At 38.1% G+C, this 17,750-nt stretch overlaps 1 protein-coding gene across 3 annotated transcripts; it reads left to right on the forward strand.

Annotated features, from left to right (window-relative positions):
• The first annotated feature begins 1,408 nt into the window (after positions 1–1,408).
• LOC110853475 (PDZ domain-containing protein GIPC3) lies at positions 1,409–17,655 on the forward strand. Of its 3 annotated transcripts, none has more exons than XM_022101742.2 (9): positions 1,409–2,586; positions 2,671–3,563; positions 15,880–15,976; positions 16,055–16,188; positions 16,450–16,588; positions 16,728–16,837; positions 16,907–16,988; positions 17,066–17,165; positions 17,235–17,655. In XM_022101742.2, exons 2-9 carry the CDS (start codon positions 3,243–3,245, stop codon positions 17,401–17,403), a joined length of 1,152 nt encoding a protein of 383 aa, XP_021957434.1. In that variant the 5' UTR covers positions 1,409–2,586; positions 2,671–3,242; the 3' UTR covers positions 17,404–17,655. The 3 variants fall into 3 exon arrangements, with proteins under 3 accessions (XP_021957434.1, XP_035710165.1, XP_021957435.1); XM_035854272.1 differs by having other exon boundaries at positions 1,409–2,445; XM_022101743.2 differs by lacking the exons at positions 1,409–2,586; positions 2,671–3,563 and adding an exon at positions 12,221–12,351 and having other exon boundaries at positions 17,235–17,653.
• Positions 17,656–17,750: the final 95 nt, after the last annotated feature.

Below are 17,750 nucleotides of genomic sequence, written 5' to 3' on the forward strand. Positions count from 1 at the left end.
GCAATCGAAATAAATCCATGTACTCGAACTCGAGTCTTTGTAACTCAAATAAAATCCAGTAACTAACAACGTTTACATAGATCAACGATTTCTATTCTTCTGATAAAACTTTGCAGTTAAATTTACAAAACGTGCAGAATTTACTGGGTTACGCGTACATATATATCTGCATGAATTAGCTTATCGACTGGTACTAAAAGCATGAATATTTATAAATATACTAGTATGAATAAAACCAGGGAAATCTTCTTAAAGGAAACTTACGGGAAACGTAAAGGTTTTCATGTTTTGTAAAATTTATTTAACGTGCTAACTCCAGTCGAAACTTTTGATTAGAAAGATTGAAAATTCAACCTGCAACAAGGCCTCTTCAATTGTCTATCATTATAAAGTTAAATTGGCATCATCTTTTAATACCTATATTACTTACATACTTGTCATTTTTTATCCAAAACATTTCTGTCTGTACTAAATCTGAACCCATTTTGTCTCACGAACCGCATGCCATCCATCCATCCATCAAAGAGAAAAATGCACAATGGCGAAAAGAACTGTTCACGGGAAACGAAGCGAATAGCGAAGCCACAAGACAACAATGGGATCGAGATCATTCATGCCGTTTCATGATTAAGTTCCACCAAAACGTCGACACTTTACTCGTAAAAAGAGGGCTGTGCAGGACGCACTTAATCAATACGAAGTCATCGGAAAGTCACCTCGCCAGGTGAAAATGGACATTAAATAATTTGGTAATAAGCGATATCACCGCGGGGTGATCTAAAATTATTGACTTCTGACTCCAAATCTGTACATGGTGTATAATACAAACTAGTTAATAAACGTTCAAAGCGGTGTTAAACTTGCACCATAAATTATTACCAAACTGGTAAAAACAAATTGCCGAAACTATCTAGTAGCAAAATATCACCGAACCGGTAAAATCATACATACTAGTACATCACACATGATGGGTACCACGTCATTACAAATTGTTAACACCTTCCGACGCACAAAAGTAGTAAAAATTGTGCAATTCCACATCCTTTACGCACTTTCTTCCACAAAAAGTACATGACTAACCACCCACGCAAGACAATACCTACAAATACTTGGCGATGACAATTACACCAAATCCACGCCATCCAATACACCCCCACCATTAAACCCCCACCCAGCCGGGGGACCTTACACGAGCCGTGTGATGGATTTATGAGGATTTTTACCATGTGGTTACAAATATGTGTCTCACCCCACAATTAATACGGAGTGGATACCCACACCCCCTTCAAATACGTATGTCGCACACTTTATGCACCGTCTCCAAGCCTTCCCTCACTCACTCACCATTTCCTTCCTCTCTCAAATTAAATCATGAACGAGTCGAGGTTTGGCCTGGCGTGCATAAAAAAGTGGCATTATTTTATTACCAAGTCAAATTTCCATCCTATTACTAAACCTGAGGTAACAATCATCAAAAAAATCTCGTCTCGTTACACACTTTTGCACATCCACCGTAACAAAAAAAACGAACAAATCTGTGTCTTGTTTTATTTTATTTTAGTGGCACTGACTCTGCAGCCAGTACAGAACGGGGGCTTGTTTGTCTGCATTTAGATAGCATTTTTTTAAAACGTGGTCATTATTATTATCGTTTTGTGGCTCATTTGCAAGAGTAGTGCTAATTTTTGAAACAGTTTGCGAAAAATACATATTTTAAATTATACTTTAAAATTTGTGACACAAATTATTGAAGATATATTAGATAGCAAATTTTGTCTCATTTGCGAAAACAGTGCAAAAATTGTGTTCGCAAATTTGTGTGTGAGACACAAATTACATATGTGCAAATTTGGCAGCATCAATAAAATAAAAGCAAACTAATTGCCACCGAGAAGGTGGAGACAAGCACGATAATTAATTTAGCATTGTTATTCATTCCAAGTTTATTTAACCAACAATGGAACAATAATATGTAATAAGTTGCATTGTTTTTGTTCACTCGTACAAAAACGAAAGGTGAAGTTGTATGGATTCAATTATTAAATACTTCTTAACCTGGTGCCAATTTGATAAAAATCTTGACAATACAACAGACCCGTCAGTGATGGAAGTTTATTATGCATTTTTGCGAGTTTTACTACCGTGAATAAACTCCAGTCGTGTTGGTGAAGGCATAATGATAAAATTGCAAACATTCATTAACTGTGATCTGTTTTTGTGGTTTAATTATTGATTTTGCTCTCTGGCAGCAGGAATAAATTAATTATTACGAGTTAATTAATAGTTAATTGCATTCCTAAATATTTTATTCGTCATCATCATCTCGATTGAGGTACAATTGTCCCGAAAATTGAGACAATTTCGACATAGTTGTGCTGACGAGTGCGTACTAATCTGCCTAATCCCGGCTTACGTACTACATACCTGACGCCAATTAAGACTAAAGTAATTCACCCACGTAAAACAAGTTGATAACAAAATTGCCACCGAGAGTTAGTAACAATTTATTACCACAGGACGGTAACAATAATTTCTTCTGATTTTCAAGTTTACAACCGCACTGGTAACTTCAAAGTAACCAAAACGGTAATGACTACATGACCACCCTCGGTGATAATTTTATTACCAACTTATTTTGCGTGCACCGTCTCAATTTTGTCGATTTCATAGCAATATATCACAAAAGGATTACGTCCCCTCGGTCCATTTTGGACACGCATTATTAAAAAAGATAAGCCTGCCTTATCAAGCGTCCAATAAGAGAGATAAGGATTCCTCCATCCATCCAATATTCACCTGGACAAATCCAATTCCAGACCACATCAAGTCACAGAGTTTCCCAGTGACAAAATCCATATCCACGTTAAATATTTTAATTATCGGAGAAGTTAACTAACTAATTCCACCAACGTCACTTTTGCCCCGTGGAATTTGTCATGGCTTAAAAAAAGTACTGTCAGTGATATCATTGTCAAACCATTTGACACTGAAAAAATGGACGATAGCATCTCTTGCCGAACTTATCTTATCGCATTTCGCGACATGTTGCAATTATTGATGAAATTATAAACCAGCAGTTTTGGAATTCGATTCGATTCGCACTTAACGGAGTTAAAATTCAATTTGTCATTCATCAAGGTCTCTTCTCCCGTACGTACTTTATTAATTTGCGAACAATAGAGTGAAAGTTACGTAAAAAATAATAAAATCAAAATTTCGAATTTTATTTCGAAATCGTAACCATGTTTCGTAAAAACAAGCATCAACAAAGCAACGGTAGTGCGCCGGTTCCACCCCCACGAGGAAATACAATGCCCCCGAAAGAACAGAATGGAAAACCGACTCGGAAGGATAAGTCCTTATCGAAGGAAAAGCCGCCAGTCGAGAATGAGGATGGGAGTGAAAAAATGGGGGGTGAAAGTAAGATGGGTGTGTCCAAACCGAAATTGATCTTCCACTGTCAGCAAGCCCATGGATCCCCGACCGGACTAATTTCAGAATTTGGAAATGTCAAACAGCTCTATCAAAAAATTTCGGAATGTTACGACTTCAATGTGGATGATGTAAGTGAGATTTGAAAATATTTTGAAAATTTATGTAGATTTTTTTCGAGTTTTTGTTCTACATGAGCTTTGAAATTGAAATATGTCAGCATTTTGTTTTTAAATAGTTTTGTAGATTTTAAAAATTGTTTCATAGTTTTATTTGATTAACAAGTTTTTCAATTTAATATATAAATTTTGAAGCTGGTTTTAAAAATAGATCGTTATGATTTTATAATTAATTTTGGACGTAACATTTTTCATACAATTTTTTACTCAAATTTGCATCCACACTGGTAAAAATTTCTTATGGAATAGTGGTAAATTATTACCAATGCGATAGAGTTTGCGCACTCTATCGATTGGCAGTGCTTACAATTTGGTTTTAATGAATGTGTGAATGACTTTTAATAATTCAAAATTTCCGGGAAATAGATTTGTGAAATACATTTCTTATAAAAAACGATTTTGGATTCATAATACAAATTTTAGTCTCTTTATTTTACTCCATTATTCGCAACTGATCTTTTCTTATCTCCAAATTTGAATCATTTGTTCCGTTCAGCTGCTAAAGTTTAGACCCAATAGTTAAATTTTTATTTATTTTGATTTAGGAAATATTTTTTTTAGATATACAAATCAGCAAATTGAACTTTAATTTCCTGTCCAATAACATTTTATATAATCAGAACATCATCCATACATCTTATTTGCACACTTTTGCTAGTTAAATAAAATCTTCCGATAAAAAACTTTCCGATCCGACAAATTTTGTAAAAACAGCGATAAATTTTTATTTACAAAATGTTTTTAAAAAATCCTATTTTTAACTTGTTTTTATCAAATATACATTCTTGTTAGTAAGCAATTTACATGAAGAAGAGACAATGAACTTGCTGTCGCTTTTAAAATGCGGTATCTCATTTCCGGTCCGGTAGTTGCATTTTATTGAATTGCATGTAACCAGTTGCATCATGCACTTCCGGTATTTCTTCACGCATTATCTCATGAAAATAGAAATGGGATGATAAATAAATAAATATGACACAATAACAAAAATCCGGATGCTATAATGGACCGCAGGAAATAATGGACAATTCACTTTATACATTTTTCAAACTTTTAAGGAGACACATTTGAGCTGTGAAAGTTTGTAATTTTTCTCTTCGTAATAAGCTTTGTAAACTTGTAGAAATACATGTCCGTTTAGAAAGATTAGAAAATCTTGATGTAAACGAAATTATTTATCCAGATTGCCACTTTCTTCATACTTGGTAAATGTCAAAGATTGCAAATTAAGCTTGCAAAATCTACACAGTTTACTGGGTTAGGGTTAACTATGATTCAAAAATTCCCGAAAATTTCTCAGAAATATTCAAAAATTTCCAGATTAACAACACTTCTAAGAAAACCTGCAATCTACATGTAAAAAAATTTCATTGCATGTTAAACATTTATGTTTGGCGTAGAACTGTGATAAAAATTGTTCAAAATTATTTGCATCTGTATTATCTATATAAAAACAGGTGCTAATTACAAGCTACCAATAAGCAACATATTTTCCAAATTATTTACAAGTGGAAAAGAACCAGGCTTAAATACTTTCTAGTTAAAAACTCATGCACTTTGTCGTTTTCACATTTAAAATCAGTGAGTCCCGAATTATGTAATGTGTAAGGGTAAAAGAGTCCATGGCTTCAAATTTCTCACTGTAAATCTGACACGACAATATGATTTTCCTCTTCGCAACCATTAAAAGACAAGGTTCACCGATTTCGATAAATAGATCCTCTCATCCACATCCCCTCCACAATTGTTCGACAAATTTAACGGTTTTAGGATGTCGCAGTTGGCAAAAAGAGATGATAACCAGCAGGATAAAATGACGAGGCACAATAATAAATAACGATATGTGCATGTGCTCAACTTTAGTAAATTAGTTACCCTTGCATTCAAGCTGTAAATACATGTAGTCTTTTGTAAGATTATGTATGTTTCACAACATGATGATTTTACGAGCGTCTTTAAAAATAAAAGATCTGCGTAACCTTACAAAGATTTGCAGGATGATTTTTGCACACTGGAATTTTTTATAAGGTGACATATGTTAGGATCTTGTAAAGGAAAGCATGAATTGATAATAAGGCAGTTCATGCGAAGCTATGCAAATAAATAAATAAGCATCAATACAAATAAGTAAATTTGCTTGGTCACAAGATTTGATACAATCATTATTATTATCATTCTGTGACTTATTTTTAGCATATTAATTCGAGTAGATTAAAAGTTAATTAATGCTTCAGGATCATTATGACAAGATGAAAATACTAAATTAATTTAAAGCCAAGTGCAACTTCCGGTTTATATTTGATGACAACTTTGTTACTGCTAAGAATGCTGCCTTATTCTACCCGAATAAGGTCACTCTACTAATGCCCGATGTGTGCTACGTGTACTAGTTACCGATGATAAAGTATCGGAGACTGCCCAATTACTGGGAATAGTTAAGTTGGGAGTGATTGTTAACTTTACTAAATATTTATTGGAAACCAAACATAAAATAATTCCAATTACAAAATGATCCCACGGATCCTAATAATTTATACGTGCTTCTTCCTCAAAAGCCAAGAGAAGAGACTAAAAGTGGTGAGGAAAAGAACAAAGACAGACGCGCAGAGAGAAAGAAACTCCCTCCAACTTACAATACTCGCCAGAGGGCGACTAAACTATGAAAGACAAAGATGAAGTAAACGATGAATTCCTTCATCCTCCCACCACTTTTCTCGGAAAAGTATTAAACATACATTAACACAAATCAATACATAATTATAACATCAAAAAAATCAAACAATTGAATTAAACCTAAATATCATTAATCACTTTCACTTTCCAAATCGATCTGGAACTACAATCTTGCGTCCAAAACGGGATCGACTGTCGGACTTGATTTCTGGCATCTTCACTGCCTCCGCCGCTGGGACAGGTAGGGGTACTGGCACTAGGGGGAATGCTTCTTGAGATGACATTTCCAGGGGATAGAGACGCTGAAGGGGTCGCACTAGGAATCCGCCTTGAGTCTTGACACGAGCTACCCGGATTTCATTATCTTTGCCCGGAAATAGCTCCACAATTTTCGCCATAGGCCACTGTAGTCGCTTTTGATTGTCGCTACCCACAAGGACGACATCTCCGACTTTGAATTCTTCACACTTCTTGGTACTTCCACGCTGGACTAGTTGAGAGAGGTACTCTTTTCGGAACCGCTCCCTCAACGCCTCCCTCAACTTCATCATTTCCTTGTACTTCTTCTGAAGTCCTTGTGAGTTGAGCACCTCCATCTCTGGTAAATCCGTCGTCGTGACATCTTGGAGGAACATGGATGGAGTCAAGGGGATCAAATCCTCCATATCCTCACTCACGTAGGTCAAAGGTCTTCCATTCATGACGGCCTCCACCTCACACAAGTAGGTTTCCATCTGATGGTAATTCAATTTGCTGTGACCGAGCATCCTCTTAAGCAAATCCTTGATGCTTCTGATGAGTCGCTCCCACCATCCTCCCCACCATGGTGCTGAAGGAGGGTTGAATCGCCACTCGATTCTGACGAGTCTGGTCTTCGTTTCAATCTCGGCCCAATTCAACTTCTTGAACTGATTGTCCGCGCCTTGAAAATTAGTTCCGTTATCTGTATAGATGGTGGCTGGTCTTCCTCTCCTTGAGACAAAACGATCCAGCGCCAAGAGGAACACGTCCGTACTTAGCTCGGTCACTAGCTCCAAATGTACGCATCTGTACACTGCGCACGTGAAGAGAACTATCCACGTCTTAGTTCTGTCTTTCATGAATAAAGGTCCTGCCAAATCGATCCCAGTAATTTGGAAAGCCTTGGCGGTCTTGACTCTATCTTCTGGAAGCGCTGCTGCTGGGACATTGGGAGTCTTGGTGGCAAATCTCCGGCATCGCGCACACGCTCCAATTGCTCTCTTGATGGCTCGGCGCCCTTGAGTGATCCAGTATTTCTCCCTCAATTGACTAAGTAGAAACTGGACACCCGCATGATGATGATGGAGATGCTCTTCTCGTATCATCATGTCCACTAATGGATGGCAGTGTGGTAAAATTACTGGCATCCTGAATGCTTCTGTGTCCTCCCTCTGGATGAGTTTAGTTTGGACACGCAGAAGTCCATCTTGATCCGCTTTCACTCGCAGCCCAGAGATCAACTGCTTCTCCTTCCCAAAACTTTCTTCTTGAACTATCTTGAGAAGTTTCATCTCTGCTACGGAAATATCTGCTCCAGTGAGTTCAGTTTTTCTCTCACTGAGATCTTCTTTATTCCGGTTGGTAAACTTCAGGACATAAGCGAACGCCCTGACAGTTTTCATGTAGGAGGAGGAATGAGCCATGTACCAATAATTAGAAGAATTCCCAACAGCCATGCTGATGGTGGCACTTTTCTTCTTCTCCTTCATAACTTCATCCATGTTGGGTTCCTCTTCACCTGATGGCCAAAATTCTTCCGATTTCGTCAACCATCCCGGTCCCTCCCACCATTTCGATTTTAGGAACTGATCCGGACTACATCCTCGAGAAGGTAAGTCGGCTGGGTTCATCTTTCCTGGCACCCATCTCCATTCTCCGGATTTTGTGAGTGACAAGATTTCTTTCACGCGATTACCCACAAAAGTGCCCCACTCATCATTGCGTCGAATCCATGAGAGCGCCGTAGATGAGTCGCTGTGGTAATGTGTTGGGACGTCTTCGAGTGTCAACGCCTCCTTGACTCGTGCTGTCAATCTTGCCGCTATGACGCACCCCAACAGCTCCAATCTTGGTATGGTGACCACTTTGAGTGGACTCACCCTTGATTTTGCCTGGAGAATCCGGATCTTGACTCCGTTCTCGTCTTCTGATCTCAAAAATATCACGGCTGCGTATGCGTTTTTGCTCGCATCGCAGAAGGTGTGGAGCTGCAACTTGGCCCCCAGATTTCCATAAGCATGGCGTGTAACTGAAACCGCTTCCAACTTCCGTATTTCACTCCACCATGAAATAAATTCTTTCTTGAGCCCCCCTTCTAAATCTTCATCCCAACTCGACTTGCTCTCCCAGGCCTTCTGAATGAGGAGTTTGGGGATTAAAGTTACGGGGCTCAAAAAACCTAATGGATCAAATATCTGATGCGCAACAGATAAGATCGTTCTCTTGGTCAATTTTTCAGGCAGTGGATTCTTAGGAATTTCGATCTTCAGAGAGTCCTCTTCCTTATTCCAAATTATGCCAAGAACCCCCGTCAGTGCTTGCGCAACGCATCCCTCACGACCCAATCCGCAGTCACCTGATGATGACCCGACTCTGGAATCATGACCTGCGCTACACTCCCACTGCCGGAGTTCCATCTTGGCATCCGATAGCATGCCTGTTGATACTTTCTTGAATTCTTCGTACTGTTGTACCGAATCCACTGAGGAAACACAATTGTCCACGTATAAGGACTTGAGAAGTTTCCGTGCTATTTCTTGATATTCGGGTTTCACATTTTGAAGATGTAGTTCCAGCACTGCTCCCAATAGAAACGGACTGCAGCTTGCTCCAAAAACTACTCTTCTGTGACGATAAATTTTGAATTTTCCTTCCTCTCCCTCCCACCACAAGAACCGGAGAAAATCGCGTTCTTGTTCATTGATCTCGATCATGAGGAAGGCTTTTCTGATGTCTGCTGTGACCCCGATCTTCTTTTCTCTGAATCTTAGTAGAATGGAAGGGATCAATTCAAGTAGATTGGGTCCTTTCTCGAGACACTCGTTGAGAGAAGGATTTCTCGCCACCTTGCAGGACGCGTCGAAGACCGGCCTGACTGGTGTCGTTACACTGTTCGGCTTGAATACCGCACGATGAGGGAGGTAATGCACTTTATCTGGAGTAACCTCGCTGCTCACCTCTTCAATGATGCCCTCTTGACACCAGTCCTTAAATATTTGATCGTATTCTGAGTATTTTCCAGCTGCTCTTAATTTTGTTGTTGCAGATATGAGCCTCTTCTCCGCCACGATCCTGTTGTCTGGAATTGCTGGAGAATTTTCAATCCATGGAAGGGAAACTTGGTAGCGTCCTTCTGGATTTCTTGACACTGTATTTAGGAAGTGTTGTCTTGTAGCATCTTCCTTTTCTTTCTTGGTCTTCACATCCGACGAGTCTTGAATCCCAAGTGATTCTAAGCTCCACATTTCTTGTATATTAAATTGACCAGTAAGAAGTGAAGTGCATGTCATGGCCAAACTTTCCTCTTTAGCTTTGGATCCTGGAACTGGTCCACTGAGGGTCCACCCAAAAACTGTATTCACTGCGTACAGGCCACAACTCAATTTCACTGGCTTTCCGGTGACAAGTTGACCCCAGTTATCACTTCCGATGAGGATTTCTATGGCTGAGTTGTCGACATGAGAGTTTTCAAAATCTGAAATCCATATCTTCTTATCTTTCAGCTCCTTCATCCAGGGTCCTTTAGGGATTCTTGGAATATCCCCACAAATTGTTGGCGTCTCCTTCAGGATCAATTCTCGGTGAACTTTTCCATTCAGGCTTTCCAATTTCACCTTGAATTTCTTCACCATCTTGCAATTGGTCACTGTTCCGCCGAACAAAACATTACGAGAAAGTTCCTCTCCCACCATGCAACTTCCGATCTTTGAAACTGTGGTGGATCCAATATTGCTTTGTTGACTCCCTTCGTCAAAGATGAGCCTCACTAAAACTGACCCCTTCGGACCTGATGCCCGTACTAGGAGCGTCTTCAATAAAACATCGCGTCGGCACGAGTAGTTGGCACTGGTGGCGACTACATTTTCTTGCGAGTCACGCTCTTGTTGTGGGTGTGAAGTTTTCTTTTCCTTCTGCAGAGGACACATTATCTTCACATGAACATCACCACACAATTCACACTTAAGTACATATTTACAGTTCTTAGCTTGATGTTTAGGCCGGACACATTTATAGCAGAGGTTCTTCTCTTTGATAATCTTTTTCTTCTGATCTAAGGTCATTCTTTCCGCCTTGAAACACTCGCTCGCATAATGATTGGTCTTTTCACAAAATACACAATATTTCCCAGACTGACCACTTATGAGTCCAGCTGCAGTAGGAAAATCGTCTTCTGACTTCCGGTCTCGATGCTGGCTCCTCTTTTCTGGTTTCTTCTCTTCTATCTTGGGAGAAGTCATGAGGGTGGCAACTTCTGACTCGAGTTGCACCCATTCACTAAAACTCACTAAATTGCCAATCTGCCCCGATTTCAACAATTCTTTCTTCCACTGTGCTCGCATAGGAGCTGGCAGTTTTTCTTCCAAATCGGTGAGAAGGATTGGATTCTGTAGGTGCTGTCTTTCTCCAAGGGATTTTATTGTTGCTGTGAGATTAATTACTCCGGTGCCAAACTCCACGATCGTTTCCGGCTTGTCTTGCTGAACGGGAGGGATTTGCTTCGCCTTGGCTATCATAGCTCGGATGATGTGTTCCTTCTGACCAAATCGTTTCTCCAACACTTTCATCACTTCCGAGAGTCCGTTCGGTGACACTAACATGCACTCTACACTTTTAGCCGCCTCGCCTTTCAAACACTTGCGGAGGCGCTCAATGTTCTCTGCATCGGAGAATCCGCATGCATCCGTTGTCCTCTGGTAGGACGCGATAAATGCAGGCCACTCCTCGGCTCTGCCACTAAAGCATGGTAGATCACGTCCTATTGTTTGACGAATGATCATCTTATCAGTTCTGTTGTTGCTGTCTGAATCTTTATATGCGATTGTCTGCAGCGTTCTTGCCATCATCTCCAAAATTTGATTATTACTGGCCTGCTCAACCTGGTGTTGTGGGGCTAGCATATTCACTCGAGATGTGGGTGGTGGGGAATCTGGTGCACGGGTTCTGAAGTCACTCTGATATTCATTCTCATTGATGAATCGCTCTTCATCTGATCCTAGGTGTTGCTCTTCATCTTCGTCGATCTGAGCAAACCCGGCTGCTTTCACTTTCTCTAACTGAATAATATCATTCTTCAGTCGTTGCACTTTTCCTTTGGTTCGGGCAGCCAAAATCTTGTGATCTGCCACTTTCAATGCCCATTTTTCGCTAAGAACTTCAATTTCTTGCTTGAGATGAGCCACAGCTTCTTCTTTATATAATGGATGAGTGGGGTCGCACTTTGATTGCATGGTGCTAACAGCTAACTTCAAACTGTCCACCTCCGCTTGAGAGACCTCCAACTCTTCTAGTAATTCGGTCATCTGATTTTCCTTTTCGGTGACCTTCTGTCCATGTTCAGCTTCCAAATTCGCTCTTCGCGTCGCTGATGACACTGACGACGATGATGGGGTTGGTGACTTCTTTCGTCCAAACGGGTTGAAGCTGAACATCTTGCCCAAAATTGACTCATTTTCAGATTTCACTGGAGTCCTACCAAGGTGTTTACTTTCTCCGTCTTCCAAATTCCCCTGCTCCAAATCTTCTTGTCGTCTTGCATTCTTCTTAGAGTTGTCCCACGACGGCTCGTACCGATCTGGCTCCTTCCTGTCGCGGTCACTCCTCCTTGGTTGATTCTCGTCCTCATTCATGATGGTACCGAGAAACAAATAATAAGAACGAGAGAGAATAATCAATCGGTGCACTCAACAACAGGCGACTGGACCTAGATAATCTTCTTTCTCTTCTTCACAATCCACAATAAATGACAATGATTAAAACTGGAAAGATCTCACCCAATTATCCCCCCGAACAGCTCAGGGTGGGGCCCACGAAGTGGCAAAATTCGATGGTGAGTCTTCCTCCTGCAGCACGAACTTGACTTCCCGGTCACGGCGGTCGTCTTCTACACTTATCCTTCACTAATACACGCCACACTATCCTGGCAAGGTCGCCAAATGCTAAGAATGCTGCCTTATTCTACCCGAATAAGGTCACTCTACTAATGCCCGATGTGTGCTACGTGTACTAGTTACCGATGATAAAGTATCGGAGACTGCCCAATTACTGGGAATAGTTAAGTTGGGAGTGATTGTTAACTTTACTAAATATTTATTGGAAACCAAACATAAAATAATTCCAATTACAAAATGATCCCACGGATCCTAATAATTTATACGTGCTTCTTCCTCAAAAGCCAAGAGAAGAGACTAAAAGTGGTGAGGAAAAGAACAAAGACAGACGCGCAGAGAGAAAGAAACTCCCTCCAACTTACAATACTCGCCAGAGGGCGACTAAACTATGAAAGACAAAGATGAAGTAAACGATGAATTCCTTCAGTTACCGTATTGTTTAAGCATTCCCGTTGTAAATAAGTACTTGTGTTTGTGTCGATTACTTGCAATATTAGTAACAATGGAACAACGACGAAGAGAGTTCACCAAATGATAGTGACATATTAAATATATGAAAATTAAGGTCGAGAGTGCAACTTCCGGTGAAAATAGTTTAAAACTATTTTTCATTCTTTTAAAGTTGGTAGTGTGGGACTGTAAACTAGTGAAATCAGAATATTTATAATTGGATCAATAGCTTGTAAAAAAAGTAGTGTCAAGTAGTTATAAGATGCTCAAAATAAGCTTTTTTCCACTCACTCATGTTCTAACAGGAAGATAACAGTGGCAAATTTAGATACTTTCGAAATCCAAGAATGTCCCACTTCTTATAACTTTTCAATTCAAATTAACACGTATTTACTTAAACGATGATAAATCTTTGTTAAAATTGAAATTCTAAGATTTACATTATTTTGTTGCTGTTAAAACTCACATAATCTTAATAACCAGTAAATTTATTTTGGTCCGTTTATTAATTGAAGAATTCTGACGAGCATGTTAAAAAATTTGTTTGAGGGAAATGCCAATTTTAAATTTGACTAGAGTTAAATTCGTAATATTTACCGAGGTAGGTATTGTTCTTATGTAAGCTAAAGGGAGTTTATGTCAGTAATGTTGAACTAGTAGAATGATTTTCAGTTTCAGTTTCAATTACCATAATTTTCATTTAAGAATGCACGGCGAACTTTTATATTTACAAAGTTTACAAAATTTTGTAACATTATCTGAATACATATATTTGAAGTACAAATTGTGCCCTTAATTTTGTAACAATTTGCAAAATAATTTATCACTGATTGATTACTCAGTTTATCAATTTACAAAAGTAATGTTATCAACTCTGCATAAATTTTGAGCTTCGTCAAAAACTTGATATAAATATTTTCAAAACGTGCTTTGAAAATGTACATAAATTATCTAATGAAAATGCGAAGCTTCTTAAAACGTTTAGAAACAAAATGCATTTTAGCAAAAATAACACTTAATTGGTAAAATTCAGCTTGCACATCGAAATATTGGAAAATTACCCGAATCATGGACATTAATTTTTGTAGTCTCAATAAAAAAGAAGTCCAAAATTACAATTTCTTGTTCCAAGTTTATCATTCAATTCATTTTATTTGCAAATTTTATAATTTTGTTTTCTATGATGATTTCATTTTCCTTGTAACGAAACACAATTCCAATTTACACTGAATGACGAACAGTCAAAAATGAACCAGTCTCAATTTTCCTCTCAAATTGAGAGTCTCAATCCATAAACGCTCAAATTCGTCTCTTGAGATTGCCGAATTATACAGTTGAGTGAATAACGAGGATAACACAAGAATGCATTTCTGCAATATGCATGCAAAAATGGAAGCATTTTATCAGCACAAGTGCCAATTTGAGGTATCTTTAAGCAGACGGCTTCTCAAGTGTTGTTAACTTGTCGAAATAATGTGCAACCATTATCTCTATTTTTATCACAACGGTGCCAAACAAGGGTAATAATGGGGTTGTTAAAATGTTAATTTTTTGCTACTACACAAAATGATAATAATATTCGCAATATGGGAAGAAGTCAGGTTAATATTTGTTAAGAATTTAAAATGAGAATTAATAAATAAAATTGAATTCAGTTTCAATACGCCAACGGACACGATTTGATATTTACAAATTTATTGTGAAAAGTGCATTAAAATGCATTTCCTCATTTTTGGCACATTTTAAAGACGTATGAACAAACACATTTTCTTTCAAGCAATAGAGAAATAAAAATATTTATACGAGATTTTTTTATATCATAAAATTATCGGGACACTTCACATACTTATCAAGCTTATGGGAGATAATTTTCTACATGATTTTTAAAAAAAAGTCAGTGTTCTGGTAAAAAAATCGTGGAGAACAGTGCAAGAGGGTAAAAATATTTAGAAAGAGTTACGCTACCCATAAAAAAATAAAAGCATTGATTGGAAAGTTTAGTTAAGGTACCACAAGAGAGTTGGCAAGGAATTATACCACTCACTTTGATTGTAATTTTCTCAGAAATTATAGTAGGTAGAAATTTGGTTCAAATACAAATTTTGTAAAAAATATACTGCTCTAAATTTTGGTAAATGTCCCCTTCTGCTGTTGCTTATACTTAAGTATTTATAGCCAAAATAGTCGAACGTGATGATTGTTTTAAAACGTCCTAGCGTCAAAACCATCCGGAGCACAAATGTGCGACGATTCCCATATCGTGCGAAATAGTTGTATATGGGGAGCATAATGGGTCTCATTTCCATATTGTCCTCCATACTTTTCGAAATAGTATTTCTACACTTGCCCCTCCCTATTATTTTATGTTTCTGAGGACAAAAATGGTTCACATCTCATTACCCGACACAAATGAGCCCACAAACCGATTATACACCCTGCAGAAATATATAACGACTATGACCATTATGACCTCAAAGTCCTCCCCCTCCATCTCGGGGAGCTCTTAAAAATACCCCAATGCCCTTGTTTCTATGCGGAGCTGTACTTCATGTCTTGACTCATGTTCTCTAAAAAATCATGTTGCTAAGTCCATAAAAAATTGAAATATTCAACCTCTTGTGGTACCTTAAGGTAACTGATTTTGGAGGTTGGATTTCAAAGAATCATGACATTTTTCGAAACATGGTCGAAACCTCACCACAACTATTTCTGACTATCACACTGCAAAATTTGAAATTTTTATCTTAACAAATGTATGAGATATCAGTAGATGAAAAGTGCCAGTATAATTTTTTGATACATTTTTCTCATCATCCAAGTTTTGCTAATTTTGTTTGAACTGTAAAAATTCATTAACATGCAAAAACATTTTGCCAAAATAAAATTGTTTGTTTGTCTCGATATCTTCTTTCTTCAAGTGCATAAAGCTTTGGTTGATTAATCCTTCACACAAATTCTCAAGAGAACAGAAGTACGAAAATGCTGCAACTTAATCAAAACTTTGTTTGCATTTTCAGATCCTTTTTTGCACACTGAACACACACCGAGTCGATATGGACTGTCTCCTCAGCGCACAACTTTGTCTCGACGACTTTATCTTTGTTCACAGAAAAGGTACATATAATAACAAATGTACTTGATGCAAAAAAGAATCCGCTAATTTGTATAGTACAAATAAATTGTCATGCGCAGGTACGAAGAAGGAGGTGGAGGTGACCAAGACGGAGGAGGCGTTGGGGCTCACGATCACAGACAACGGTACTGGCTACGCGTTCATCAAAAGAATCAAAGAAGGCTCCGTCATCGACACCATTAAAGCCATCCAGGTAAAATCTACACAGATTTTTTAAAAAATAATTCAAACATTTTGGACAGAAGATGTTAAAATTTGAACATTTTTTAACAAACTCGGCGAGAATTTATATAAAACTGATGAAGTTATGTGCAAAAAACTTTGACACATTGTCTGTATGTATGTGCAAAAGTCGAAATAAAATACATGCACAATTCGAGTTTTGTAATATTTCAACGACAAAACTTGGTACATACAGATGTAGATATGTAAACTGTCTAATTTACTCTTCCAGGTGGGAGATCACATAGAAAAAATTGGCGATACTTCCCTCGTCGGCTGGCGTCACGTTGACGTCGCCAAATACTTGAAGGAGATTCAGGTCGGGGAGACGTTCACCCTCCGCCTTATTTCCCCCCTCCAGGCAGGATTCTGTAAGAATTTACGTATTTCGAAAATTTATAGCATATTTAAGAAATTTCCGAAAAATTTGATTCTGCAATGTTACAAATTCTCCACATCTACCAACAATCTCAAAACGACTAAATTCTCAAAATTTCACATTTCTTATAGCAAACATCGGCCCCAAGTCGACCAAGAACGGAATAAAGAGCAAGAGCTATGGAAGTGGGAAAGAGACGCTTAGATTCAAAAGCAATGGAACAGCTTCCATTGAACAAGCTGTAATTAAAATTTACATAAAATTTATCACATAAAAATGAGCAATACTTAATTTTCATGTCCATTTCCAGCCTGACGACTATACGCAAGAAGCCATCAACCAGATTAATAAACTTCTGGAAAACTTTATGGGAATTAATGATTCCGATCTAGGTAAATTTTTAAAATTCTGTCGAAAAGATACCCCTTTTTTGAAATTTTATCAAGAATAATTAACTTTTTCTTTACAGCATCGCAAATCTGGGATTTGGCGTCCACAAATACGAACACGATGGACCTCGCCGAAGCCATCGACTCCTCCGACTTGGAAAGTTTCGGGTTTACGGACGAGTAAGTTTTACACATAAAAGGTCAAACTTTTAACTTAAACGCCACCTTAAAGCTTTGACCTTTTCTTAGCTTTATCATCGAGATCTGGGGCATTGTGTCGGACGCGAAGGCAGGACGTCTCACAAAAAGTCGTCTCCAAGAACCGGAAGAAGATGACGATGAAGACTTGTCCTACTTGATGCGAGGCAAGAAGTATACCAATAATAATAACAATAATAATGCCCGGGTAAAGTCTTAAGGTCAAGAGTTACGCGACAACTGTAGAAATGTAATTGTTATATCAGCTCGATTATCGATAAATTAGTTCTTCTTTCCGCTTTCATGATGTAATAATTAAACTATGTACTAAACTGATAATGCGATAATCTTTATTTTAGAGGAAAATGTGACTCCTAATTTTATACGTCTAAACTTACTTATTTGTCGAAATATTCACAAATTGTGAATCACAATGATTAATAAACCAATAAATTAAATTAAAGCCAAGAGATTCAGATTAATGTTAAAAAAATTGGTATTCCCAGAATGAGAAACTACATCTTTATTATTTTTGCGAATTTTTTTGGCAAAAGTTGTTCCCCAAAA

Source organism: Folsomia candida, unplaced genomic scaffold, assembly GCF_002217175.1.
Source record: "Folsomia candida strain VU population unplaced genomic scaffold, ASM221717v1 Fcan01_Sc008, whole genome shotgun sequence".
In the NCBI taxonomy this organism is placed as follows: domain Eukaryota; kingdom Metazoa; phylum Arthropoda; class Collembola; order Entomobryomorpha; family Isotomidae; genus Folsomia; species Folsomia candida.

What these genes read in the sequence shown, in the direction of transcription:
- LOC110853475 (XM_022101742.2), top strand. Translation starts at nt 3,243, where the DNA reads ATGTTTCGTAAAAACAAGCATCAACAAAGCAACGGTAGTGCGCCGGTT. An exon ending in ACACCATTAAAGCCATCCAG is followed by an intron (nt 16,189 to 16,449) that starts GTAAAATCTACA and finishes TTACTCTTCCAG; the next exon opens with GTGGGAGATCACATAGAAAA. An exon ending in CCCCCTCCAGGCAGGATTCT is followed by an intron (nt 16,589 to 16,727) that starts GTAAGAATTTAC and finishes CATTTCTTATAG; the next exon opens with CAAACATCGGCCCCAAGTCG.